Source organism: Bos grunniens, chromosome 5 (genome assembly GCF_055505025.1).
Source record: "Bos grunniens cultivar Pamir isolate PY7600 chromosome 5, Bosgru_T2T1.0, whole genome shotgun sequence".
NCBI classification, from domain to species: Eukaryota; Metazoa; Chordata; class Mammalia; order Artiodactyla; family Bovidae; genus Bos; species Bos grunniens.
This window is the reverse complement of record NC_141169.1, coordinates 65,099,070-65,125,666: the sequence shown is the minus strand read 5'-3', so window position 1 is coordinate 65,125,666 and position 26,597 is coordinate 65,099,070. Positions and strand designations below refer to the sequence as shown.

The 26,597-nt window shown below is 35.8% G+C and overlaps 1 protein-coding gene across 7 annotated transcripts in view; it reads left to right on the top strand.

Annotated features, from left to right (window-relative positions):
* BLTP3B (bridge-like lipid transfer protein family member 3B) overlaps window positions 1-26,597 on the top strand; it is a 92,540-nt gene that overhangs the window by 31,838 nt on the left and 34,105 nt on the right. For 6 of the 7 annotated variants that reach the window (XM_086400833.1, XM_086400832.1, XM_086400836.1 and 3 more), the window contains 10 exons: window positions 2,134-2,296; window positions 3,387-3,425; window positions 4,750-4,841; window positions 9,144-9,333; window positions 10,161-10,301; window positions 11,387-11,557; window positions 17,752-17,932; window positions 22,127-22,210; window positions 23,786-23,968; window positions 24,702-24,820. In XM_086400833.1, coding sequence (XP_086256959.1) covers window positions 2,134-2,296; window positions 3,387-3,425; window positions 4,750-4,841; window positions 9,144-9,333; window positions 10,161-10,301; window positions 11,387-11,557; window positions 17,752-17,932; window positions 22,127-22,210; window positions 23,786-23,968; window positions 24,702-24,820 — 1,363 coding nt within the window. Of the gene's footprint in view, window positions 1-2,133; window positions 2,297-3,386; window positions 3,426-4,749; window positions 4,842-9,143; window positions 9,334-10,160; window positions 10,302-11,386; window positions 11,558-17,751; window positions 17,933-22,126; window positions 22,211-23,785; window positions 23,969-24,701; window positions 24,821-26,597 lie in introns of those variants that run through there. The other variant, XM_086400838.1, reaches the window with a different exon arrangement.

The following is a 26,597-nucleotide window of genomic DNA, read 5'->3' as shown; positions in this document are numbered from 1 at the left end:
CTTTCATTAAATACTTGGCATGATGAATGGCAGTGGTGGCATCTGCTGCTGCTTCTACTTCTAAAGAGTTATATCTCATTTCCTTTGTGATGGAATTCCAGCTGAGCTATTTCAAATCCTAAAAGATGATGCTGTTAAAGTGCTGCACTCAATATGCCAGCAAATTTGGAAAACACAGCAGTGGCCACAGGACTGGAAAAGGTCAGTTTTCTACTTCTGCTCTACTGAGCAGAAGCCTTTGACCATGTGGATTACAACAAACTGTGGAAAATTCTTAAAGAGATGGTAATATCAGATGACCTTACATGTCCATGAGAAGCCTATATGCAGGACAAGAAGCAATAGTTAGACATGGAACAACAGACTGGTTCAGAATTGGGAAAGGAGTAGGTCAAGGCTGTATATTTTCACCCTGCTTATTTAACTTACACAGAGTATATCATGCAAAATGCTGGACTAGATGACTCATAAGCTAGATTCAAGATTGCCAGGAGAAATATCAATAATCTGAGATATGCAGATGATACCACTTTAATGGCAGAAAGCAGAGAAGCTAAAGAGCCTCTTGATGAGGATAAAAGAGATGAGGGAAAAAGCTGGCTTAAAACTCAACATTCAGAAAACAAAGGCCATGGCTTCCAGTCCCATCACTTCATGGAAAATGGATGGGGAAAAAGAGGAAACAGTGACAGTTATTTTCTTGGGTTCCAGAATCACTGTGGATGGTGACTGTGGCCTTGAAATTGAAAGATACTTGCTCCTTGAAAGAAAAGAAATGACAAACAGACAGTGTATTAAAAAATGGAGACATCACTTTGCTGACAAAAGTGAATATAGTCAAAGCTATGGTTTTTCCAGTAGTCATGTATGGATGTGAGAGTTGAATTTAGAAGGCTGAGTGCCGAAGAATTGATGCTTTTGAACTGTGGTGCTGGAGAAGACTCTTGAGAGTCCCTTGGACGGCAAGGAGTTTAAACCAGTCAGTCCTAAAGGAAAGCAACCCTGAATATTCATGGAAAAGACTGATTCTGAAGCTGAAGCTCTGATACTTTGGCCACCTGATGCGAAGAGCTGAATTATTGGAAAAGACCCTGATGCTGGGAAAGACTGAGGGCAAGAGGAGAAGGGGGTGACAGAGCATGAGTTGGTTGGATGGCATCACTGACTCAATGGACATGAGTTTGAGCAAACTCTGGGAGATAGTGAAGGACAGGGAAGCCTGGTGTGCTGCAGTCCATGGGGTTACAAAGAGTTGGACTTGACTTAGTGACTTAACAACGACAGTGTTTCCTTACCTCACTTGTGGATTGGTTAGTAAAATAAGAATATTCACTTCTGTGATATTATCTAGAGCAAAGTAAAATGTAGTAGAGGCTGGCTCGAATCCTTGCATAATACATGAAAAATAGTAGATACTAATTATTCATAAGTTTGAAAGATAATAAGAACTAGAGCTTGAATGTATCTGGTTCTAAGATATTTAAATATACGATGGTGGTTTAGTCACTAAGTCGTGTCCTACCCTTGTGACCCGAGCAACCTCAGTGACCCCAGGGACTATAGCCTGCCAGGCTTCTTTGTCCATGGGATTTCCCAGGCAAGAATACTGGACTCGGTTGCCATTTCCTTCTCCTGGGAATCTTCCCAATGCATTGATTGAACCCAGGTCTCCAGCACCACAGGCAGATTCTTTACAGCTGAACCACCAGGGAAGCCCATGCTGCTATTACATTCTTTTTTCTATTTACTTATTTTTGTCTGTGCTGGGTCTTTGTTATTGTTCACAGGCTTTCTTTGGTTGCGGTGAGCAGGATCTACTCTTCATTGCAGTGTACCAGCTTCTTCTCTTGTTGCAGAGCTCAAGCTTGGGTGTGCAGGCTTTAGTAGCTGCACCACACAGGCTCTAGAGCGAGGGCCCAGTAGTTGTGGCGCACGGGCTTAGTTGCCCTGCATCATGTGAAATCTTCCTGGATCAGTGATTGAACCCACACCCCCTTCATTGGCAGATGGATTCTTAATCACTGGACACCAGCGAAATCCACTATTACGTTCATAATGCTCTGTATATATGCAAGAATGACTCAGCGGTACAGTAACTAACACTAAAATAAATGTCAATATATTCTCTTTCAGATTTACCAAAAATTTATCTCCTGACAAGATAAATCTTAGTACCCTTAAAGGAGAAGGTGAACTAAAGAATTTGGAGTTGGATGAAGAGGTGCTCCAGAACATGTTGGATTTGCCAACATGGCTTGCCATCAACAAAGTTTTTTGTAATAAAGCATCAATTAGGGTGAGACTTTGATATCTGTGCAAGGCATTTTCTGTTTTCATTTTATTTATTTCATCCCGGTTGTTTAAATATTTTCTTTTCTGTATTATTTACTAATTTATTAATTTTATTGAAAATTTAATATTCATATTTAAGCAATATTGATAGTTTATTAAAATAATTTTTAAAATTTGGTACATACTTAAAGTTTTCTTCATAGGATTTGTTGTCAAATGGGACAGCTTAAATTTGTAGTAAGTAGAGTCTACTTCAAATGAAGGCATAAGGACTGATAAGTTATCTTATTCTGGATATTATACTTTTATTTGAAATTTTGTCTCTTTTCCCCATTTGTTACTTATTTTGATAATTTTAAAGTATTTTTTAAAATATTATTCCTGCTTATTAAAACTTAAGCTTTTTTATTACCTTTGACTCTAATCATATCATATCACTTCTTTGTCTTAAAGATTAGGCTTAGTTTGAGAGCCTACTCAGTAAAAATACTGCATGCGAAAATTAAAATTAAAATTGGGCGATACAGAAAAGATCGTGGAAAGTTTGCTGTATCCTTTGATGATCACCTTTAATTTTTGTTCTATTTTCCATAAACCCAAATGTCTTCAAAAAGTATTACCCTTAATATAGAATTTATTTGAACATTATTTATTTGATATTACTTCCATTTAACATTAATGGTCTCACTTTTATGTTTGTCTTGAATATCTACAAGGAAATTGGCTGGAATTCTAGAATTTAAAAGATTATTAAATGAGCAAAACACTGATTAAGCTTTGCTGGGAATTCTCAAAGTATAAAATCAAAATGTATTTTCAGAACTTGAGAAAAAACCGTATTATTTTTTAGATAATATTAATGTTAGTAGAACCTGAAATTTTTGTTTAAAAAGATGACCAAGAAAATAAGGATAATAATTTTTTAAAAAATAAAATAGGTGTAGCTGATTTCAAGAATATAAATGAATTGTTCAATTTAAGTCATCTGATATAATTTGGTATGTCTATCACAATGTTAAGGAAACATCTGTGTTGATTACTATTTTAAATTACTTTTTTGATGATTCATTTTAAAGAAAAATTTTCTTTTATAGATACCATGGACAAAATTGAAAACACATCCCATCTGTTTGGTAAGTTCTGAATTGCCTCAGAAATAAGCATTTATATTTGTGTGTAATTACTCTGTTAATATTTTGTTTCTTAGCAACATAATCTTATGGCTTTGTGAGCATTCATTCTATTTTGATAGTATTTAGTTTTCTCAGTCTTTAAATGGGAAATTTAAACTTTAAAATGAGAGGGTCTTTAAAGTTCTTCAGGTCTAGAATATTATATTTTAAGTTAGTATATTTTATTGTATCTTTTAACTCTTTATTGACATACTGTGGGCTTCTTCTTTTAATAAAGTTTGATCCAGATTTTCTGTTTCTGCTTTTACTGATCTAATATATAATATATTCTTTAATGTACTTTACTGTTTAAGGAAAGTTGATTATTTGGTCATTTACTGATTCATTCATTCCACCAAAACTTACTGAATGCTTCCCCTCTGCCCTGAGGGAACATATATTTTTATAAGGAGACTGACCGTGAACAAGTAAACAACACAAGGCAGTTTCAGGCAAGGTCGATATTAAATAGAGAATGAAGAGATGACTGGAGATGTGTTAGTGATGACTACTAAGGATATTTGATCTTTCTTCAAGAAAAACTTAGCCTGAGGAATTTTTTCATTATGAGAGTGTTTATTTTTTCATATTTTTATATATTTCATATTTTTTATAGTTACATGTTTTGAATCTCCAGGTTTTAGGTTGGGAGAAGCTTTTAGAGGTTGTTTAGTCCTATTTACAAATAAATAATCTATCAATTAGTAATGTACATTCTGAGGTTAGCAATTATGCTTCTGTGAAACCTGATGGTCTCAGGAGTATATGGCTACTGCTGCTGCTGCTGCTGAGTCGCTTCAGTCATGTCCGACTGTTTGACCCCATAGAATGCAGCCCACCAGGCTCCCCCATCCCTGGGATTCTCCAGGCAAGAACACTGGAGTGGGTTGCCATGTCCTTCTCCAGTGCATGAAAGTGAAAAGTGAAAGTGAAGTCGCTCAGTCGTGTCTGACCCTTAGCGACCCCATGGACTGCAGCCCACCAGGCTCCTCCATCCATGGGATTTTCCAGGCAAGAGTACTGGAGTGGGGTGCCATCGCCTTCTCTGATATGGCTACTACTTACAGTTTTTTTCTCCTGTACTCCTGTAATAAGCTTTTCCAGAAGGTAATAAGTGCCTTGAGAAAGGACTGAGCATTTTCTCTTTTTAGACCTTTAGAGAGACATTTAAAATGACTCTGCTTTATTTTCTTTGCTCCTAAAGAAATGAATGAGAAAGTAGTCTTAAATAATATCCTTATACATAGAATATCTAATGTTTATATTTTAAATGTATTTTTATTAGTCCTTGGATAAAGTAATAATGGAAATGAGTACATGTGAAGAACCACGAAACCCAAATGGCCCATCACCAATTGCAACTGCTTCAGGACAAAGGTAAGCTATCCATTAATATGTATGATTGGCAAAGGGATTCTATAGTCAGCTCTGTTATCTGCAGTAATAGGACATAAAATAAAATTTCCTAGCCTCAGTCTCTATTTCAGTCACTTCTCCCATCAAACATTTTATAGTTTTAGTAAACATTTTGCAAAAGTAGCAGAATTGATTTTTAGCCTCTTTCATTCATCTTGCTTTCCTTGATATAATGATCAGTCAAAGGCAGAACAGCAGCAGAAAATGGAAGAAGAGCTTAGGCATTCTATAAATCAGATAGTCTATTTGGTCTATCAGAGACCTATTTGGTCTCTGAACACTTTCTCTGCATAACATTTGTTCTGTGCATCAGCGGACCTTTTATGACTCTTAAGAGTTAAGTTGATGCCTTAAAAAAGTATAGACCTTTTGGGTTACTCTAAAATTCATTAAATATAGAATACTCACACTTTATACACATTGAATTTTGATAGATAAAAACCAGATGCTAATGAAGTAGAAGCCTGTAAAGGAGAGCATTTCACAGAGTAAAGGAGAGCATTTCACAAAGCCATCTTGAGAAGTTAGAGTGGTTCTTAAAAAATAGGTACTTAAAAATTTGCCTATTTATCTTTGCATTCAGTAAATTTGAATTTTGTTTTATATATAATTTCTTCAAAACAGATTTTCTGCACTGTTTTTGGGTGGTACAGGTATTCATGTAAAAAGTTTACATAGATTTTAATGTGATTAGTGCCTCCTCAAGTTGTACAACATGGCAGCCCTGGACATTTTCAGTATTCTAGGTGCTGTGTAGAACCAGTGATAAACTCTTCTTGAGACTGAATGTGCACATACAGGTACACACACATACTCTCCCTCACATTTTCCTTCTCTTTTACCAAGGTTGAACCATCTTTATATTAATGCATTCTGTGAGAATACCTACAGTCTGATCAGTGATTTTTCACATGGGAATCGAATGGTGATCCATCCACTGCTGAGAGTTTACTGAAAGCCAGATTTATCAGATACACAGTTTATATTTGGACTGTAGGTAATAGTGATGGGGAAAAGACCTTTCACATTAACATTTTTGTAGTTTATGTATTTTCCAGTAATTTGAGATTTAGAGTTTAGATTATGATTTCAGGTTAGGTAAAGTAGGTTGAAGCAGTTGATCTTAAAATTGCCTAGTCAGAAATATTGGAGAAAAAGGTGAAAGTGAAAGTTGCTCAGTTGTGTCTGACTCTTTGCAACCCCATGGACTATATAGTCCATGGAAAACTCCAGGCCCGAATACTGGTGTGGGTAGCCATTCCCTTCTCCAGGGGATCTTCCCAACCCAGGGATTGGGCCCAGGTCTCCGACATTGCAGGCGAATTGCTTACCAGCTGAGCCACCAGGGAAGCCCAGGTAGGAGCAGTTGATCTTAATATTGCCTAGTCAGAAATATTGGAGAAAAAACCGAGATGTTTATAAGACTATTAAAAGGGCAAAAGTACATCAGAAAAGTTGTTATAAACAAATGATTTATTTTAATTAGGTGTGGCACAAATTAGGTATTATTGTATGCTAAGCAGTTGACAGTATATTTCCTGATTCATGTTTTTATAGTACCAACAAGCTTTATAATTTTGGCTTTGTGTGTTAATCTATTTCTTTGTTTTCCACACTTGCCAAATTGTAAGTCATTTAGGGTGCTTATAAAAATCTGTAGGGTTTTTTAGGCTCCTTTTTTGAAATTAATGATTCATTAGGTCTAGAATGGTTGTCAAGAATATGAATATATCTCTTCAATTTTTTATAGTCATGCAATTTAGGAAAAAACAGATCCATTTGATTTTGTTTTTAGCTAAGAGATTAAAATAGAGGGAAATTAACAATGAATAGGCTGGCCCTTCCTTCTTTGTAGGACCTGTAAGCCAACAGTGCTCCCATAGACTGGTAGTAAACTTTGTAGGTTCAGGGATTTGATTTTTCACTTCACATGGAGATAGATGTCTATGTGGAGATTAACCAAACTCAGAAGAGATTTTTGTAAACTGAAATTTAGTTTATATTGGATGATATAATCAGAAAGATGCAGACTTTAGTCACTGATTCAGCCCTTACCCTTCTGATGGTAAATCCTCCAATACAATTGTAAAACTTTTTAATGTGCATAGATTAGAGTAGATAGATGGGTTTGAATATTCCAAAGGGTATTCTCAGATATATACTATAAAAATATTCTTCCAACTCCAGAAGTATTTGTAAGTGACCAGTATTTGTTCTTAGGGTCATAATAGCTCTTCCCAAATAACATGTTGCTTAAAGACCACAGCAACCTTTTGAAATAGCTATTATTTTCATTTTACAAGTGAGGAAACTGAGGCTCATAGACTTCCAATAGTATTAATAATACCATAATACTACTATTTATAATACTATAAATAATACTTACACCTTTTAAAGTATCATGAGTCCAGGGATGGTCTTCTTGCTTCATATGCATTATTTCATACAGTCCAAATGTAAGCTACAAAGTATATCCTGATTTAAAAGATAAGTCATCTGAATTTTAGGAAAGATAAGTAATTTTATTTATTCATTAGGATAGTAAGTCAAGAAGCATAGCAGGTATAGAGGAACAATGTACATGATCAGTAAAAATGATGACCTCACTTTATGGATGTTGGCTTTGAAATATGTGAGAAGCAGCCAAGTAGAGCTATCTGATGGACATTTGAATTTTACAGTCTGAAGTTTCAGCAAGAAATCTGATACAGATTTTGGAATAATGGTCATGATTGAAGTAAGATGCCAATTTTGCAAAAACTTTCACCACCCCCCTGCAAAAATGTATCGATAGTCTAGTCTGTATTTAAGTCTTGCTGTACTTACCATTTTTAAAAACTTTTTTTTTTTTGTATTGGAGTACAGCCGATTTGGAGAAGGCAGTGGCACCCCACTCCAGTACTCTTGCCTGGAAAATCCCATGGACGGAGGAGCCTGGAGGGCTGCAGTCCATGGGGTCGCTAAGAGTCCGACACGATTGAGCGACTTCACTTTCACTTTTCACTTTCCTGCATTGGAGAAGGAAATGGCAACCCACTCCAGTGTTCTTGCCTGGAGAATCCCAGGGACGGGGGAGCCTGGTGGGCTGCCGTCTATGGGGTCGCATAGAGTCGGACACGACTGAAGCGACTTAGCAGCAGCAGCAACAGCTGATTAACAATGTTATGATAGTTTCAGGTGGACAGCAGAGGGACTCAGCCATACATGTATACTTAAATATGTATACCGGAGAAGGCAATGGCACCCCACTCTAGTACTCTTGCCTGGAAAATCCCATGGATGGAGGAGCCTGGTAGGCTGCAGTCCGTGGGGTTGCTGAGAGTCGGACACGACTGAGTGACTTCACTTTCACTTTTCACTTTCATGCATTGGAGAAGGAAATGGCAACCCACTCCAGTGTTCTTGCCTGGAGAATCCCAGGGACGGGGGAGCCTGGTGGGTTGCCGTCTATGGAGTCGCACAGAGTCGGACACGACTGACGTGACTTAGCAGCAGCAAATATATATACATGTATACTTACTCTTGAAACATGACTTTTGTTGTTTCTCTGTGTCTTTGCTCATGCTTTTCCCTCTTTAAGATTTTCCTTCCTTCTTATCTCTCCTTGAGAAAAGTTCATCTTTTCTGGATATATTTCTCATTAATTATAAACAGTTTCTTCCTCTACCGAGTGTACCAATGATTCCTTTTAAAAAAGCACCTAAAGACAAACTCCCTCATGTTTCAGTTACTAGATATATGTTTTTTTTTTCCTCCCCAAGTAACTTTCAAGCCCTGTAATGCCACAACTCTGTTTTGGTTTTCTTAGGTCCTTGCATTGTTCACATAGTAGATGCTCCATAAATATTTACTGAATTGAATTATATAATGTGAACTTTTTCTGGCCTTATCCCTAAACTACGAGATTATATTCCAGTTGGCCTCTACAGCTTTCTTTGTGTCAGGAATTTAGCCGTCTTATTTACTTTATTGATGCCAGTTCTCTGCACTAATGCTTTTTAAAGCAGGCAACTTTGGATGGCAATTATAATAATTTAGAGAGACCAATTTTAAAAACCTTTAGCATTTTGAAATAGAATTTTTTTTTTTTTTGTAACTTACATGTAACCAGACTAGATTGTTTTAACAAAAATTTGTTTTGTTAAACAAAAATGAGTAATATGGCAATTTGTGTACTTGTGTGAGAATATTAACAGAAAACTTCTTCACTTTTAATGATTTATTTTTGGCTTTAATGCATTGTATTTTGCTTTGCTTTCCCAGTGAATACGGCTTTGCTGAAAAAGTAGTTGAAGGAATTACTGTTTCTGTAAATTCTATTGTCATTCGCATTGGAGCAAAAGCCTTTAATGCCTCCTTTGAACTTTCCCAGCTAAGAATCTATAGTGTAAATGCAAACTGGGAACATGGAGATTTAAGATTTACTCGTATTCAAGATCCACAGAGAGGAGAGGTAAAGATTCTATTTTTCTTTTTTGTTTAAACATGCTTTAACATTGATTAATATTAAAGTACATTTAAAATAATTACTTTTTATTGTTGCTTATATTCACATACTACTAGATTTACTTTTTCCTGTAAACTATACTTTTCTCTGTATTATTTTTAACTATAAAATGTACATTTTTAATGTTTTTACTGTAGTCTTTCAACTTATAGAGTTAATGAGTCCTATTTTAACTTCTAAGCTACTCAGAATTGAATTTTAAATTTACAAAATTAAAATATGTTTTGTTAAATTCTTTTTGGTTACATAATTCAAATGTTCTTTGTGTTTTATATTAAAATTAAATTACTTAGAATAAAAGTGTCAGCAGCTTTACAGATGATGAATATAATTATGGAGATGTGTTACTGAATTTGAAAGTGTATAATTAAAAGTTAAAGCATAATGAATAGATCTAGAATATCATGTGAAAATTTGTTAAGAGATACATTTTCTTTTTTGGCTGCACTTGGTCTTCACTGCAGTATGAGTGCTTTTCTCAAGTTGTGACACGCAGGGTCTTCTCTCATTGCAGCCCACAGGCCTCTCTAATTGGCTCAGGGGCTTAGTTGCTCTGCAACATGCGTTGCTTCATGGCACATGGGATCTTAGTTCCCTGACTAGGAATCGAACCCATGTGCCCTGAATTAGAAGGTGGATTCTTAAAACTGGACCACCAGAGAAATCCCACAAGATACATTTTTGTAACAACTTTTTTGTTTTGTTTTTATAAATCTACATTTTTTCTTACTCCATTTTGTGTTTGTGAAGCTAATCTCTTGTTTTCCCTTTAGGTTTTGACCTTTAAGGAAATAAATTGGCAGATGATTCGAATAGAGGCAGATGCTACCCAAAGCTCACATCTTGAAATTATGTTTGCTCCTGTTCGATTAATAACCAACCAATCAAAAATCAGAGTCACACTTAAAAGAAGAGTAAGTCAACAGAGTTACCTTTTGATTCATGAGCTAACTATTGGAATTGATGAAAAATTTTAAATTATTTATAGGTGAAACATTGGCATATTAAAACAGTGCAAAATAATAGGAAATATAGTGCTTCAAGCAATATTTGAAGAAATCTGTTGTGATGATAGCATTAGGTTTAATATTAGTATTTTTATTTTTGATAAATTGAATAGATTTCTGTTACAAAATATTTATTGAATAGTAGCTATTTTATAATTTTATGTCTCCTATTGAATATTCCTCAGGAGTGGGTAAACAGTAAAGTCTTCACCATTAGTAACCAAAACTACTAGTTTTAGAAGGCTATTAAGATGTGACTGGATACTTAGATAAATATGGAAGATAGCTGCCTAAGGATGTCAGCATTTGAAAATCCACCATAGACTTTGATGAAATTTAATGTGGGAAAGTAATCACTTTTTTAAAAACATGGCTCAATTGAAAGAATTTTTCAGAGTATGACACTTAATACAAATATTGTGAAATGTGGTTAAAATAGCAGTTTAGTTTTTAATTAATTTTAATGCCTCCTTTTCTACTAGAATTACAGTTAACCCTTGAACCACACAGTTTTGAGCTGTATGGGTCCACTTATATGTGGATATTTTTCAATAGTATATACTGCAGTACTACATGGTCCAGGTTGGCTGGACCTGAGGAGGCAGAGGAACCCTGGATATGGAGGAACCTTGGATACAGAGGGCCAACTATAAGTTATATGCATTAACTCCTGCATTGTTCAGGGGTCAGTTGGGGTTGCATTAACGTTGATAATTACATGATTTTAGCTATAAATGCAGAATTAAATTATATAAATGCTTATACCTATGTAACATGTACCTGTTAAGGAAAAGGAACCTGTCAGTCTTTTTTTTACCACTGTTTCTCCAATACTAGGAAATATTTCTTCCATATTATAGGAATTCAACAAATATTTGGTGAAAAAGGAAGCGTTTGTTTAAATCATTGAAAAAATTTTAACTTTTAAAAATACAAGTGCATTCTAAGTTTTATTACTTGGCTTAATTTTATGAATCATTTTTCCCTGACAGTTAAAGGACTGCAATGTCATTGCAACAAAGTTAGTTCTAATACTGGATGACTTATTATGGGTTTTAACGGATTCCCAGTTGAAGGCTATGGTACAATATGCGAAATCTCTTAGTGAAGCAATAGAAAAATCAACAGAACAAAGGAAGAGCATGGCTCCTGAACCGACACAGGTATGCTATAAAATGCTAATAGGAAAAACACTTCACTTTACATGTAAGTGGCTTAAAAACCAGAATGGTTCGTTGTTTTCTCTATGTGAAATAGATTATAATACTTTGAGTCCAAAATTTTTCTTATATATCAAATATATTTCTGTCTATATAGTACATATCTTATTTGCAAGTCTGTGCTTGGCACTAGACTTAATGATAACATAAAAGAATTTTGATGTTATAAATACATATTTTCAGGAAATTAAAAAAAATACAAATTAAAAATTACTAAAGTTCAAAAGAAAAAAGCCTGGGTAATTATAGTCAAGGGAGAGAATGGAAGGATTGATATAAAAGCCCTAGGGAATTGCTGAAGGTGAACACAAAGCTAGAATTGTCTGATGGCTGGGACAAAAAAGGAAGCTATTTAATGATCACTTTCTTAAAATCAGAAGCATTACTAGTTTTTTTTTCCTACAAAGAAAAAGTTTTCTAACCTTTCCTAGTACTAAATACTGAGAATTTAACATGAAGATTTTTGTAGAAGGGAAATTGGAAATCCCAGTGTGTAGTGTCTTTTGATAATTTTATGAGTACAATTGACTTTTTATATCTATCCAATAAAAACTTAATGGATATTGTGAAATCATACTTCTATGAATTATTTCATTGGAAATAGAGTAATTACATCTTAGATGTGTACTTTGTTGGTAATCTGGCTGATACATGGTAATTCAGGCTTTATTGTGACTGTCAAACTGTCATTGTTTACTGCCTGCCTGCTTTGTCATCAGGTGCAGGGCTAGATGCTGCTGATGAAAAAATAAATATTGTCTGAACCTGCCCTCAAGGATCTCAGAATGTAATGGGCAATCAAATGTTGCAGTCCAACATAAATGCTAGAGTGCAGAATGAAAAATGGGGATGAGGGACTTCCTGGCGGTACAGTGGATAAGAATTTGCCTGCCAGTGCAGTAGATGTGGGTTTGATCTCTGGTCCAGGAGGAAATGGCAGCTCACTCTAGTATTCTTGCCTGGTAAATCCCATGGATGGAGGAGCCTGGCGGACTTCAGTCTTTAGAGTCGGACACAACTGAGCAACTGGACAACAAGAGCAACTGGGAAGATTCCACATTCAGTGGAGCAACTGAGCATGTGCGCCACAACTCCAGAGCCTGTGCTTTGGAGCATGTGAGCCGTAACTACTGCAGCACACATGCCTGGAGCCTGTGCTCTGCAACAGGAGAAGCCACTGCAATGAGAAGCCCGTACACCACAATAGTGAGTAGCCCCCTGCTCACTGCAACTAGAGAAAGCCCGCACACAGCAATGAAGTCTCAGAGCAGCCAAAAAAAAAGAGGGATGAGGAGATTATGGAAGGATAGAGAAGTTTTAATCAACTGCTTGTGGATGGACTTTGGAAAGGTTTCACAAAGAGGATAATGAAGTTAAGTCTGAAAAATGAGTAGGAGTTCACAGATGAGAAAAAGGATATTTCAAATGAGGAAATAGAATCTATAAAAGTATGATGGTGATAGAGAGCATGGCATTATCTGATAAAGATAAGGGGTTTAGTGTTACTAGAGCTTTATTTTTGAGAGTGATGTTACACATACCTTGTGAATATGTGACAGCTTCCCAAGTTTTAAGAAAATTGTTTCACATCTTCCATTTTGATGTATAGTCTTTCTTGTGTTAAGATGTCAGTCTGATTTTCCAGTTCCATAATTACTCCTATCCTAGTATCCTAGTTTACAAATGAAAAGCATTCTTCTTACTCATCCTGGTTCTTACTGTAATAGATTTGTCAGGGGTGGATGGTGAGGCAGGCAGGAGGGTTTTGACTAAAAAATCTCTGGGAAATGACAGGCAATTTGAAATATTGCTGTGCATGTTGGATGTGAATGACCAGTGACAAACTAACACATTAGATGATTTCCACTTCTTTGCTTTCAACATGTTTGAAGGAAGATTTAATAAATGTCTGTTGCTAGACTATTAAAAATAATCTTTTTACAGTAGATCACTATGTGAATCCTGGCATGTAACTTGAAAGAGTTCAAAGGATCATGTTGCTTTGCTAAAATAAAGTTGATTTAATTCCAGCCTACCTATTGATGTGAACAAAATTTCCCAGAGCTTTAAGCTAAATTGATGGTGAATCCTTTATCATGCTACCAAATAATTAATATTTATCCAATAAGATGTCTTCATATATAATTCTGTGTGGGAACCTAATTTTAAAAGTTTGATGAACTGAGTACTGGATCATAGCATAGAATAGGGTTTTCCTAGGGAAGTAGCCTGAGTTTAAGCAAAAGTGGCCACTAGACATGATGGACATTATATGTTTACTTTTCCCATGGGCATACAGAAGTCAATGGAAGTTTTTAAATAGGAAACAAAAGTTAAGTATGACATGGTGGTATTATAAGAGGGTAGATTGAAGAGTAGGAAGGCTGCCACTCTAGGGAAGGGGTAGACTTGGATCTCTAGTAATGGTTTGAAAGAAGAAAAAACAAGCCAAACTGGGGAAAGATATTTGAGTGTTTTATCAGTTGAGGATAGAGAAGAGAGAAAAGTTGAAAACTTCTTGAATAATTAGTAATTCCATTAACCAGAAGAATAAGTACAGAAGGAAGCAGGTTTGATTAGGGGATGTAAGGCTAAGAAAAGGTAATAATGAGTTCCATTTTGGAGTGGAAAAAAATAATTTAGGAAGTACAGGAGGTAATATTTTGCAGTATTACCATCATAACACTAGCCTGTTAAAGCTTGCAATGACGATTCATGTATTATAATTTAGGATGTCATTAACAGAGATGATAATTGAAATGAAAGATCAATAGACAAAGTGTTGATGTTACTATAACTTATTTATGCAATATGTAGATAGATGTCTTTATATAAAATAGAATATAGATTAGAAAGCTATATAAAGATACAGCTTAGGAAATGAGAAATAGGGACAAAATTCTATAATGCTACTACCATGACAAAACCATTGTTAGCATTTTGAGGTTATTTCCTTACAGGTTTTTTTTTGCCTAATAATCTGCATTATTTCATAGTTTAGAAAGGATGTAGTAGCAAATGGCTATAGTTTTCTTCCATGTCATTAGTATTTACTTAGTCTTTTTTGTCATTCCTTAATATTTTATAGTAGTTAGACTTAGCCATTGACATTGCTGTGGAGTTTCTTCAGTGGTAGTTGTCACATCACTATTTTAGGTATCATTTAAAATACCAAGAGTGTGCATTAGAGAGTGAAGTAGTTGTGTTCCTTTGCTCAATTTAGAACTTGAGAGCTTTGCGAACTTGAAAATTAAGAATTTTTTAAAGATTATTCATGAGTCAAGAGTTTATAGTGGCCCACGTTCCCCCCTACAGATAGCATCCAAAAGCCTGAATGTACCTTAGTACGAAGAAAAGAGTTTGTAGGGAGATTAATGCTTATGTTTTTATTTGTATCAGTATTTGTCTTGATGAAAGACAGGAAACATAATTAAAGCAATACCGGAGAGTGTTTTCTTTCAAAATATTACCATCATAGACATAAATAATAGTCTGTAACAGAAGCAGAAGATATTAAGAAGAGGTGGCAAAAATACACAGAAGAACTGTACAAAAAAGATCTTCATGACCAAGATAATCACAATGGTGTGATCACTCACTTAGAGCCAGGCATCCTGGAATGTGAAGTCAAGTGGGCCTTAGAAAGCATCACTATGAACAAAGCTAGTGGAGGTGATGGAATTCCAGTTGAGCTATTTCAAATCCTGAAAGATGATGGTGTGAAAGTGCTGCACTCAATATGCCAGCAAATTTGGAAAACTCAGCAGTGGCCACAGGACTGGAAAAGGTCAGTTTTTCATTCTAATCCCAAAGAAAGGCAATGCCAAAGAACGCTCAAACTACTGCACAATTGCACTTATCTCACATGCTAGTAAAGTAATGCTCAAAGTTCTCCAAGCCAGGCTTCAGCAATACGTGAACTGTGAACTTCCAGATGTTCAAGCTGGATTTAGAAAAGGCAGAGGAACCAGAGATCAAATTGCCAACATCCGCTGGATCGTGGCAAAAGCAAGAGAGTTCCAGAAAAACATCTATTTCTGCTTTATTGACTATGCCAAAGCCTGTGACTGTGTGGACCACAATAAACTGTGGAAAATTCTGAAAGAGATGGGAATAGCAGACCACTTGACCTGCCTCTTGAGAAACCTGTATGCAGGTCAGGAAGCAACAGTTAGAACTGGACATGGAACAACAGACTGGTACCAAATAGGAAAAGGAGTACATCAAGGTTGTATATTGTCACCCTGCTTATTTAACTTATATGCAGAGTACATCATGAGAAACGCTGGGCTGAAAGAAGCACAAGCTGGAATCAAGATTGCTGGGAGAAATATCAATAACCTCAGATATGCAGATGACACTACCCTTATGGCAGAAAGTGAAGAGAAACTAAAAAGCCTCTTGATGAAAGTGAAAGAGAAGAGTGAAAAAGTTGGCTTAAAGCTCAACATTCAGAAAACGAAGATCATGGCATCCGGTCCCATCACTTCATGGGAAATAGATGGGGAAACAGTGGAAACAGTGTCAGACTTTATTTTTCTGGGCTCCAAAATCATGCAGATGGTGACTGCAGCCATGAAATCAAAAGACGCTTACTCCTTGGAAGGAAAGTTATGACCAACCTAGATAGCATATTCAAAAGCAGAGACATTACTTTGCCAACAAAGGTCCGTCTAGTCAAGGCTATGATTTTTCCAGTGGTCATGTATGGATGTGAGAGTTGAACTGTGAAGAAAGGTGAGCGCCGAAGAATTGCTGCTTTTGAACTGTGGTGTTGGAGAAGACTCTTGAGAGTCCCTTGGACTGCAAGGAGATCCAACCGGTCCATTCTAAAGATCAATCCTGGGATTTCTTTGGAAGGAATGATGCTAAAGCTGAAACTCCAGTACTTTGGCCACTTCACGCGAAGAGTTGACTCGTTGGAAAAGACTCTGATGCTGGGAGGGATTGGGGGCAGGAGGAGAAGGGGACAACAGAGGATGAGATGGCTGGATGGCATCACTGACTCGATGGACGTGAGTCTGAGTGAACTCCGGGAGTTGGTGATGGATAGGGAGGCCTGGCATGCTGTGATTCATGGGGTTGCAAAGAGTCGGACACGACTTAGTGACTGAACTGAACTGAAAGCTTTAAAAGTGGATGGGGGAAAACGTAAGAAAAAGTGATTTTTCTGATGAAAATCAGTTTAATAATTAGTAAAAAAGCTTACTTGAATCCCTAGAATTTAAGGCTTCACAACTGTTTCATCTTTGTTTTCCTTTAAATAATGTGGCCCCAGTCATTTTCATCGAGATTCTCATTTACTGAGTACACTTTGAAATTCTTTTTACAGTATGATTATAGTTCTTACTATGAAGAAGGTATGTGTTGTATATAAGCTGTGTATATAGTACTTTAATTTTCTGTAAATAACTATACTTTTGTTAACAAATTGTTCTTAGAAAGTTTAAAAATATTTGAAATAACAAATCTGGTCTTCTTTTAATTGTTACGAAAGCTTCATGTATAGTTTTATGGTTAACAGATATACAGATCATCTCATAGTATACTTATGTATGTAGAGTTATTTTAAGCTATTGAACGTTCACAAATGTCTTTATACTTCTCTCTGGGGAGCACAGAATGTGAACTCAAAAACTGTTATAAACCTCAGCTGTTTTCTGGCTTCTTCAAGTTCAAAAGATATACCACACCTCTTAATAGCACCTGTAGTACTAAATAATATCACAAGTGGTTTTATAAAGTAATTATTTATTTCTTCAGGGCATATAATAGTGTATGTAGCTAATGGATACAGGGCTCACATTTGTTTTCGTTTTTAATATATAGAACTAGTAATATTTAAATAAGCTGCCTTTAATAGTTAATAAATATATTTTCTCAAACAGGAAGGGCTATAAACATGTAAATATAGCTATTCAGATATTAGGTTCATATTCAGATTGTTTATAGTTCTCTAGTTTTAGTTTTATTCCTATATAATTTAGAAAATATTTTAGGGAAACTTAGTTACTGATGCAAAATAAAATGTATTTGCTTATTTTTTATGACTTTATTATTAAAAATATTTAAGTTTTCTTGAGTGGAGAATGACAAATATTTAACTTGCAGTGACAAGGCAGCTTTAAATCTTTTAGAGTTCTGCGGTAGCCCCATCTACCCAGCACGCGAAGACACCACAGACTTCAAATGCTCCTGATCTAAGTGACGCAATTGTGAAACTGTTCAGTGACTTTGATGTTAAAGAAACCTCCCATCATTTAGTGGTTTCTCATCTAGATCTACACATATGTGATGATATTCATGCTAAAGAAAAAGGTAATAAACACTGCTATTTGAAACTCTTTTGGTTTTCTCTAAAATTTACTGCACATCTGGATTGTTTTTCATATGTAATAAGTAGTCTTACTCTTAAAATAACTGATCATAATTTTATCATTCATTGAGATACATAGATGAAAGGTATAATTTTAAGGATTATATATTGGTATAAAATTTTATTTTGCTTTGCTACAAGTTAGTGCCTCAATATAATTAATTGTTGGCTGTCAATGCTAATGGTAAAATTAGTTTTTTTTTTTTTTTTTAAAGACTGACGTCCTTAGAAGATAGTGAAAAATTAGACTTGGCTTTGAACTAGCTTTCTCATAATTTTGAAATTGTTCATAAATTAAATTTTAGTTCATACTGAAGTCATAATTATTTGCACATGCATTTCACTTGATTTTAGCTCAGAGGCTGAGAAGTGATACATGTGTATTTTCAGCATGATGGTTTATCTACTATTTTCTACCCCTTTGTGCATATAAACACAAATATGTGACTAAATTTTTTTTGTCTCCTTACTCCAGATCTTCCCTAAATTTGGTCAGGAAGCCAAATTCCAATTAGGAAAATGTTTTCTTTTAGCTTTAGCTTCTCTTATTTTTCCTTATTTAATGGACACAGGTAATGGGTTAACAGGGAGCTGCCCTTGGTCACTTTGAAAATCTGTGTTTCTGTACTCTTAAGTGTTAGGCATTTCTGTATATCCTTCAGAGCGTCCCTGGCCCATAATTGTTAGAAGGTTTCACTGTCCTACTTCTAAGACATTGGTTCTCAAACCCTGATGAGCATGAGAATCAAGCTGAGAATCTTTTGTTTATTTTTATTTGTTAGATTTTTGCTTATTTTATTTTTTGCTGTGTTGAGTCTTCATTACTCTGTGTGGGCTTTTTCTAGTTGCAGCAGGCGGGGGCTACTCTTGGTTACCGTGCATGGGCTTCTCATTTTGGTGGCTTCTCTTGTGGAGCACAGGCTCTAGGTGCACGGGCTTTGGGAGTTGCAGCATATGGGCTCAGTAGTTGCGGCTCGTGGGCCCTAGAGGGCACAAGCTTCAGTAGTTGTGGCACTCGGCTTCAGTTGTTGCAACTTGTAGGTCGAGAATGCTCAGTAGTTGTGGCACACGGACTTAGTTGCTTCACAGCGTGTGGAGTCTTCCCAGACCAGGGATCGAACCTGTGTCCTGCATTGCAGGTGGATTCTTGTCTGCTCTGCCACCAGGGAAGTCCAAGCTCAAACTCTTTTAAATGGAGGTATCTAACCTGTGGGCCTCAGACCTGAATCAAAAACTATGTCTATGAAAGTTGTTGCTCTGGATTTTTATAACTGTGAGAGTGAATACTGAGACCAACCCCTGATATTTAGCCATAGACGTTATCCTGCCTTCTCAGGCAACCAGATATCAGCTGCCAGATAAAAAGATGGAGCAGAAAAGGTTAAAGAAGATTTGAAGTTTGGAGAGATTTGTTGTCTTTTGTTTGTCTACCTTTGTGTTGTTTGGCTTATAGGTGGCATCTTCTGCTTTAGTGATTTGAAAGGCAAATCAAAAAAAGTTAAACCAAAATATCAAAATAAGGGGTCAAGGTTAAGTGATAAGCCAAAAAACAGAGAAAAGTGTTTTCTAAGCTCTTTTACATTCCTCATTCTATATTCCCTTATCAGTTCAGTTCAGTTTAGTCGCTCAATTGTGTCCAACTCTTTGCGATCCCATAGACTGCAGCACTCCAGGCCTCCCTGTCCATCATCAGCTGTACTCCAACTCATGTCCATTGAGTTGGTGATGCCATCCAACCATCTCATCCTCTGTCATCCCCTTCTCTTCCTGCCTTCAATCTTTCCCAGCATCAGGGTCTTTTCAAATGAGTCAGTTCTTCCCATCAGGTGGCCAAAATATTGGAGTTTCAGCTTCAGCATCAGTTCTTCCAATGAATATTCAGGACTGATTTCCTTTAGGATGGACTGGTTGGATCTCCTTGCAGTCTAAGGGACTCTCAAGAGTCTTCTCCAACACCACACAGTTCAAAAGCATCAATTCTTTGGCACTCAGTTTTCTTCACAGTCCAACTCTCACACCCATACATGACCGCTGGAAAAACCATAGCTTTGACTAGAAGAACCTTTGTTGGCAAAGTAATGTCTCTGATTTTTAATAGGCTGTCTAGGTTGGTCCTTTACAGAACAATATAGAAGATGTTATTTAAAGAGAAAACCCCTCTGCCAAAATACAGATCTATAATCAATTCTCTGCTATTCTAAAATCCAGAAGGGCCCGAAATTCTTTTTCATAAGTTTGTAAACAGTTTATTTTCTGGCACAAGTTTATCTAATGAGCATGTTGCTACTTATCATCTTTATTTTACCCACTTAGTGTAAATACTTGAGTTTTGCTGAAGAATTACTGTCTTTCATTACTTTGTATAGACTTTTCAGGTGGTGCTAGTGGTAAAAGAACCCTCCTGCCAGTGCAGGAGACATTAAGAGACACGGATTCAATTCCTGGGTTGGGAAGATCCTCTGGAGGAGGACGTGGAAACCCACTCCAGTATTCTTGCCTGGGGAATCCATGGATAGAGGAACCTGGCGGGCTATGGTCTATAGGGTCACAAAGAATAGGACATGACTGAAGCGACTTAGCATGCATTACTTTGTGCTGCCTCAGAACCTGGTGGCCGTGTTGTGTGTATGTACAAACACACACATACACCCTCACATACATACCATATTACTTTACTAAAAATCTGAAGCAATTCTGAAACGTTAGGCTCCAAGTGTTTTAAATATGGGATTGTAGTTCTATACTAGAAATTCTACCAGGTGAGATAAATTGGAGTTAAATTTATATAGAGAGTATGTATATAGCTTTATACTAATTTGTATTTGTTTAGTTCATGCTGGGTGTTTTATTATTTTTATTTTTGCCTGTGCTGGGTCTCCACTGTGGTATACAGACTTCTCATTGCCATGGCCTCTCTTGTAGAGCACAGGCTCCAGGCACACGGATTTCAGAAGTTGCAGCAGGTGAGCTTGGTAGTTGTGGCTCACGGGCTGTAGAGCATAGGCTCAGTAATTGTGGTGCATGGCCTTAGCTGCTCCGCAGCATGTGAAATCTTCCTGGACCAGGAATCGAACCCTTGTCCTCTGCATTGGCAGACAGATTCTTATCTACTGTACCACTAGGAAAATACTGTCCGGGCTGTTTTAATATTTGATTTTTATGTTGGAGTTATACTGACTTTACCTTTGGATTTTTTTTTTAACCTTTTAATTTTTTTCTTTCTAGTTTTATCAAGATACAATTGTCATGTAACACTGCATAAGTTTAAGGCATACAACATATTGATTTGACTTACATACGTTATGAAATGACCATCATAGTAAATATAGTGCCCATCCATCATCTCATAGAGACACAAAATTAAAGAAATGAAAAAAATATTGCCTTGTGATGAGAATTCCTAGGATTTATTTTCTTAACAACTTTCATATATAACATGCAGCAGTGTTAATTATATGTATCATGTTGTACATTATATTCCTAGTACTTGTAACTATGAAAGTTTATACCTTTTGACTGCCTTTATCCCGTTCTCCCTTACCCTATCTATAACTCATGTATATGTGGAATCTAAAACACAAAATATATGAACAGACATAACAAAATAGAAACAGTTTTAGATACTTCCAGTCTTAATGTAGCTATGTGACTTTAGATAATTCACCTAAACTAGTAGATTCAATTGCTTCTTCAATAGGAGGCAAGATGGTGTAATGTAGTGGTTAAGATTTCCTGGTTTCAAAACCAGCTCTGCACTTACTGGTTGTACAACCTTGACCTATTTAATTTTGTTAAGTAAATAGATTAATGTTACCTGTTTTATAGATTCATCATGAAGAACAAATAAGTACACTTAAAATTTTTAAAACAGTGCCTGGCATCTGGTTAGGGCAGTAAATATTAAAGTTCTGCTATTCTTGTATCCTTACCTTTTAGCTTAGTACTTGCATATGATAAGGGCTCAATAAATATTTACTGGATTGAATGCATTTCTTAAAATCCTTGTTGTATTAACCTTGGTAACAGAGACAGTTGTCACTGCTTGGACTGCCAATGTGGTAAATGAAATGTTTCTGATATTTGCTTAATCCTTCTTTCTCTATCTCTCTTTCAATTTCACTTTTTTCTTTCCCCAGAGTCAAACAGACGTATCACTGGAGGGGCTATGCAACTGTCTTTTACACAGCTAACTATAGATTATTATCCTTATCACAAAGCAGGTTTGTATAACAGTTTCTTTAAATTATGTAAATCTTGCTTTAAAATCATATAGCCAGTCTATTGCACTTGTTTTTATTTAATTTTTTAAGGAGAAAAGAGATCAAGACACCTGATATTTTTTTCCCTGGCCAGTATCTTACGAAGAAAATATAATTGCCATAGAAAACATTCATGTAGCTTATGTTGAGGTTTCTATAGATTATTAGCAAGTATAATTGTTAGAAATTGAGAAAGATTAGAATATAGAAGACTACATTTGTACTATTTTGTTAGCTGTGACAAAAGAAAGTTATTAATATATTTTTCATTTTAAATTATGTATATTCAAAAATAAAAAAAAGAAAGTAATGCAAAAGGGTAACAGCAATTTTAGTTAAGTTGTAGGATTCCAGGTACCTTTTTTGAAACTTTTCTGTACTTTGTAAATTTCATCAATAGGTACGATTTAATAGATTCTTTAATAATCAAATATTGATAGGTACTCCCCCTCCCCAAATAATGAAAACTAAAATACGTATGTTTATGGCCAAATTAAGTAATTTGACCTTTTATCCATTTTTGCATTTTGGTGATATGTGACTTATTTTTTAATTCATACAAATAAGGAAAAACAGATAGCTATAAAGAGTTTTCTAGGACTTTTAAAATATGATCAAATTTTTCTCTTCACAAATTTCAGTTTTCCAGTATTGTTCATTTCTGTGTTAGTACCTGATAGAATTTAAAGGACTTTGTTTGAAGGACTTTGTGTTGCTTTGTCTGTCCTCCTGATTCATTGGTTACTTACATATATTGAATATAATTTTTACCATAGAAATCTTTCCTATTTGTGAGGTAAAACTTGTAGTCATAAAGTAGATTTTATTTTCTTAACCCTTTTTTCCTCCAAAGATACATATATATATCAGTATATCGGCAGTTACTTTACAACACGTCTTTGATGAAGAACCTTTTTTTCTCTATGGTGTTTTCCAGGATTCTATCTAATGGGGTTATGCCAGGTGGGTGAGCATTCAATGGAGGTTGATTGCCAGTGCTGCTTCTTATTGAAACTTTGAGTGATGGTCTGCTAAGCCTGGGTTATAGATACAAATCCTCCCAGGTTATTTTCTTTTAATACTCTCTCTCAATTCTAAATATTTTACTCATATTTTATAGGAAGATTAATGTCTGTAGTCGGTGAAAGCTTCAAATTTATTGGAAGATTAAAGAATCCCTTGAGAAAATAAATATATTACTAGAAGCTTTCGGTTCGGTTCAGTTCAGTTCAGTTGCTCAGACTCTTTGTGACCCCATGGACTGCAGCACGCCAGGCTCCCTGTCCATTACCAACTCCCGGAGCTTGCTCAGACTCATGTCCATCGAGTCGGTGATGCCATCCAACCATCTCATCCTCTGTCATCCCCTTCTCCCAACTTCAGTCTTTCCAAGCATCAGGGTCTTTTCCAATGAGTCAGTTCTTCGCATCAGGTGGCCAAAGTATTGAAGTTTCAGCTTGAGCATCAGAAGCTTTGCTATAATGGAATATGTGAAAAGTGTATTTTTCAGTGAAATACTTGTTATTCATTTTACAGGAGATAGTTGTAATCATTGGATGTATTTTAGTGATGCAACCAAAACAAAAAATGGATGGGCCAACGAGTTGTTACATGAATTTGAGTGCAACGTTGAAATGCTTAAACAGGCTGTAAAGGATCATAATGTAGGTTCACCTCCTAAATCCCCAACACATGCCTCTCCCCAGCACACACAAACAGGTATTTTACCTATAACAACATTATGTCATTCCCCTAGTATTAATTGTGTGTGTGTATATGTGTGAATGTGTATGTTCACCATATGATATTTTCTGTAAATAAGTATTGTGTTTGCTGCTGCTGCTGCTGCTAAGTCACTTCAGTCGTGTCCGACTCTGTGCGATCCCATAGACGGCAGCCCACCAGGCTCCCCCGTCCCTGGGATTCTCCAGGCAAGAACACTGGAGTGGGTTACCATTTCCTTCTCCAATGCATGAAAGTGAAAAATGAAAGTAAAGTCGCTCAGTCATGTCTGACTCTTAGCGACTCTGTGTGTTGTGTTGTGTTTAATTAATGTCTAAAACGCCTGTACCTCATACAGATCATAGGATTATAGATAAAAGGACTTTATAAATTAATATGACTAATAAAAGTAATACCCTTGTAGAATATTACAGACTCCTAAATGACAGGTAGATTTCTCTTTTTAATAAGAGTTCTACCAAAAGTTACTGTATGAGAGTTTCTTAAGTGTGATATGATTCCCATTTAAAGAATAATCGTCACAAATAAGAAAGTAATCATCATAACAACTTACATTCTTGTATCAATTTATATATAAAGTGTTTCCACATATGTTATCTTGTTTGAGAAATTTGGGTTCATCTATATTTCTAGTAGCTGATTAACAATAGAAGAGTGACTGTTAAAAATAACTTTACTCTAAATTGAAAGGAATTTTTGTTTCCCACAGAGAAAGATTCAGCTCTGAAAGGGGCTTCTAAAAAGCCTTCAGCGTTATCTCAACAATCCAAAGTGAAGTTAATGTCTAGTTCTGTTGTCGTTAGACTTGCTGATTTCAATATATACCAGGTATGTTTTATTTTTTAAATTAAATCTTCTGATAAACACCTTTAGTATCTCCTGCAAGCAGCTCTTATAAACTGTGCCACCATTTTATTTATAAATATCTTGACCAGCTTTGTGAAATGACTAGAGTAGAAAATACCAGTTCATTGATTTTTGTTTGTATGGTTACCCAGAACTAGGCAAAACGTGAGGTTAAGTGCTGAGTTTGCCATACTGCTAAGTCTGCGCAAGACTTCTGACTCCAACCATAGGTTTTCGGATTTCCCTGATTGGCCTGCAGGTTTGAGAATTCACTAGAAAAACTCACAGAACACACTCAAATCAGTTACGCTCAGCGTCTCATTTATTACAGGGGAGGGATATAAATTAGACAATAGGAAGAGAGCCTAGAGTGAAGTTTGAGAGGGCTCCAAGTTCAGAACATCTTTGCCTCCCAGGATGAACATTTAATAATATGCATGAAATATTGCCCGTGTAGTTGAATTCAGTCTCTATGGGTGGACTTGATTCCAGATGACACGAGCCTTCACCCTCTAAATACCACTAAGACTTACCAAGTGTGGTCAGTCCCATTCTGATTCATTTTGTAAAGCATATACTATCAGTTGTGGTCTCAGAGGTCTTTCATGAATAGGAAATTCCAAGAGTTTAGAATTAGCTCCCAGGAGCAGGAACAAAGACCAGACAGACTTCTCTTTGGAGGCCAGATTCCATATTACACAAAGGTCTTCATGGAGGAAACTAAAATACAGTTTTTGCTTAATCAAACTAAGTATTGATTATCCTGTGAACATTACTTTATAGCTAAGAACTCTGTCCCATTTATACTAACAGTCTTATTCAGGCTATAATTATACAACATGGTCTGACATCCCAATCGTTGAGACCAACACAATAGGGAAATGACCCTTTTTTTTTTTAAATAAAGGATTTCAAGTATATATTATCATTTATGAATTATTCTGGTATATTATGATAAGTCTATGTCTTTGAAACTTGGTTTTATCTGAAACATTTTCATTTTACTTAGTAATTTTTAACTGGGGCCAGTTATGCCCTTCAGGGGACACTTGGTGATGTCTGAGGACAGTTGTCACAGCTGGGGGAGGTAGTCACATCTGGAGGGGGTTGCTGCTAATGTCTAGTGGGTAGAGATAGTGATGCTGCTGAACATTCTACAGCCCCCAAAACAAAGAATTATCTGTCCTCAGATATCAGTGATGCCAGTTTGGAGATGCATTGATGCAAGAGTTATTTTCTTATTGTGCAATTGTTTCTTTCTTAGTATTCTATATGTAATGCATTATATTTGAATAAGTTCATATGGAAATGGGGAAGGAGGATCACCCGTAATCCTGTATGATTAAGGATGAAGTACAATAAAGAAATCCCACATACACAGAGAACCAAAACAGAGCAAAAATAACTGGAAGAAAATAAGATAGTATGTTCATCCCAATTTGAAAAACTTTTTAACTGTTAAAAGAAAAAGGAAAAAAACTTTTATCTACTAAAATAACTTGACACTCTAGAGTTGAAAAGAATTTGTTTCCATGAGTACATAGAAAAACTTATCAGATAATAAAAGGGACTGACTTAAATTTAGTTTGATTAGCAATTTATAAAAAGGAAACAAACCAGTGAAGAGTATCTACTTTGTGTGAGAAATACACATGTTTGTTGAATGAATGAAAAAAAATAACTTTGAGATACATCCCTGGGTCTGCTAACCAAGCATAAATAAATGAAATTGATAAGATGCTGTCTGTTGAACTTTGAA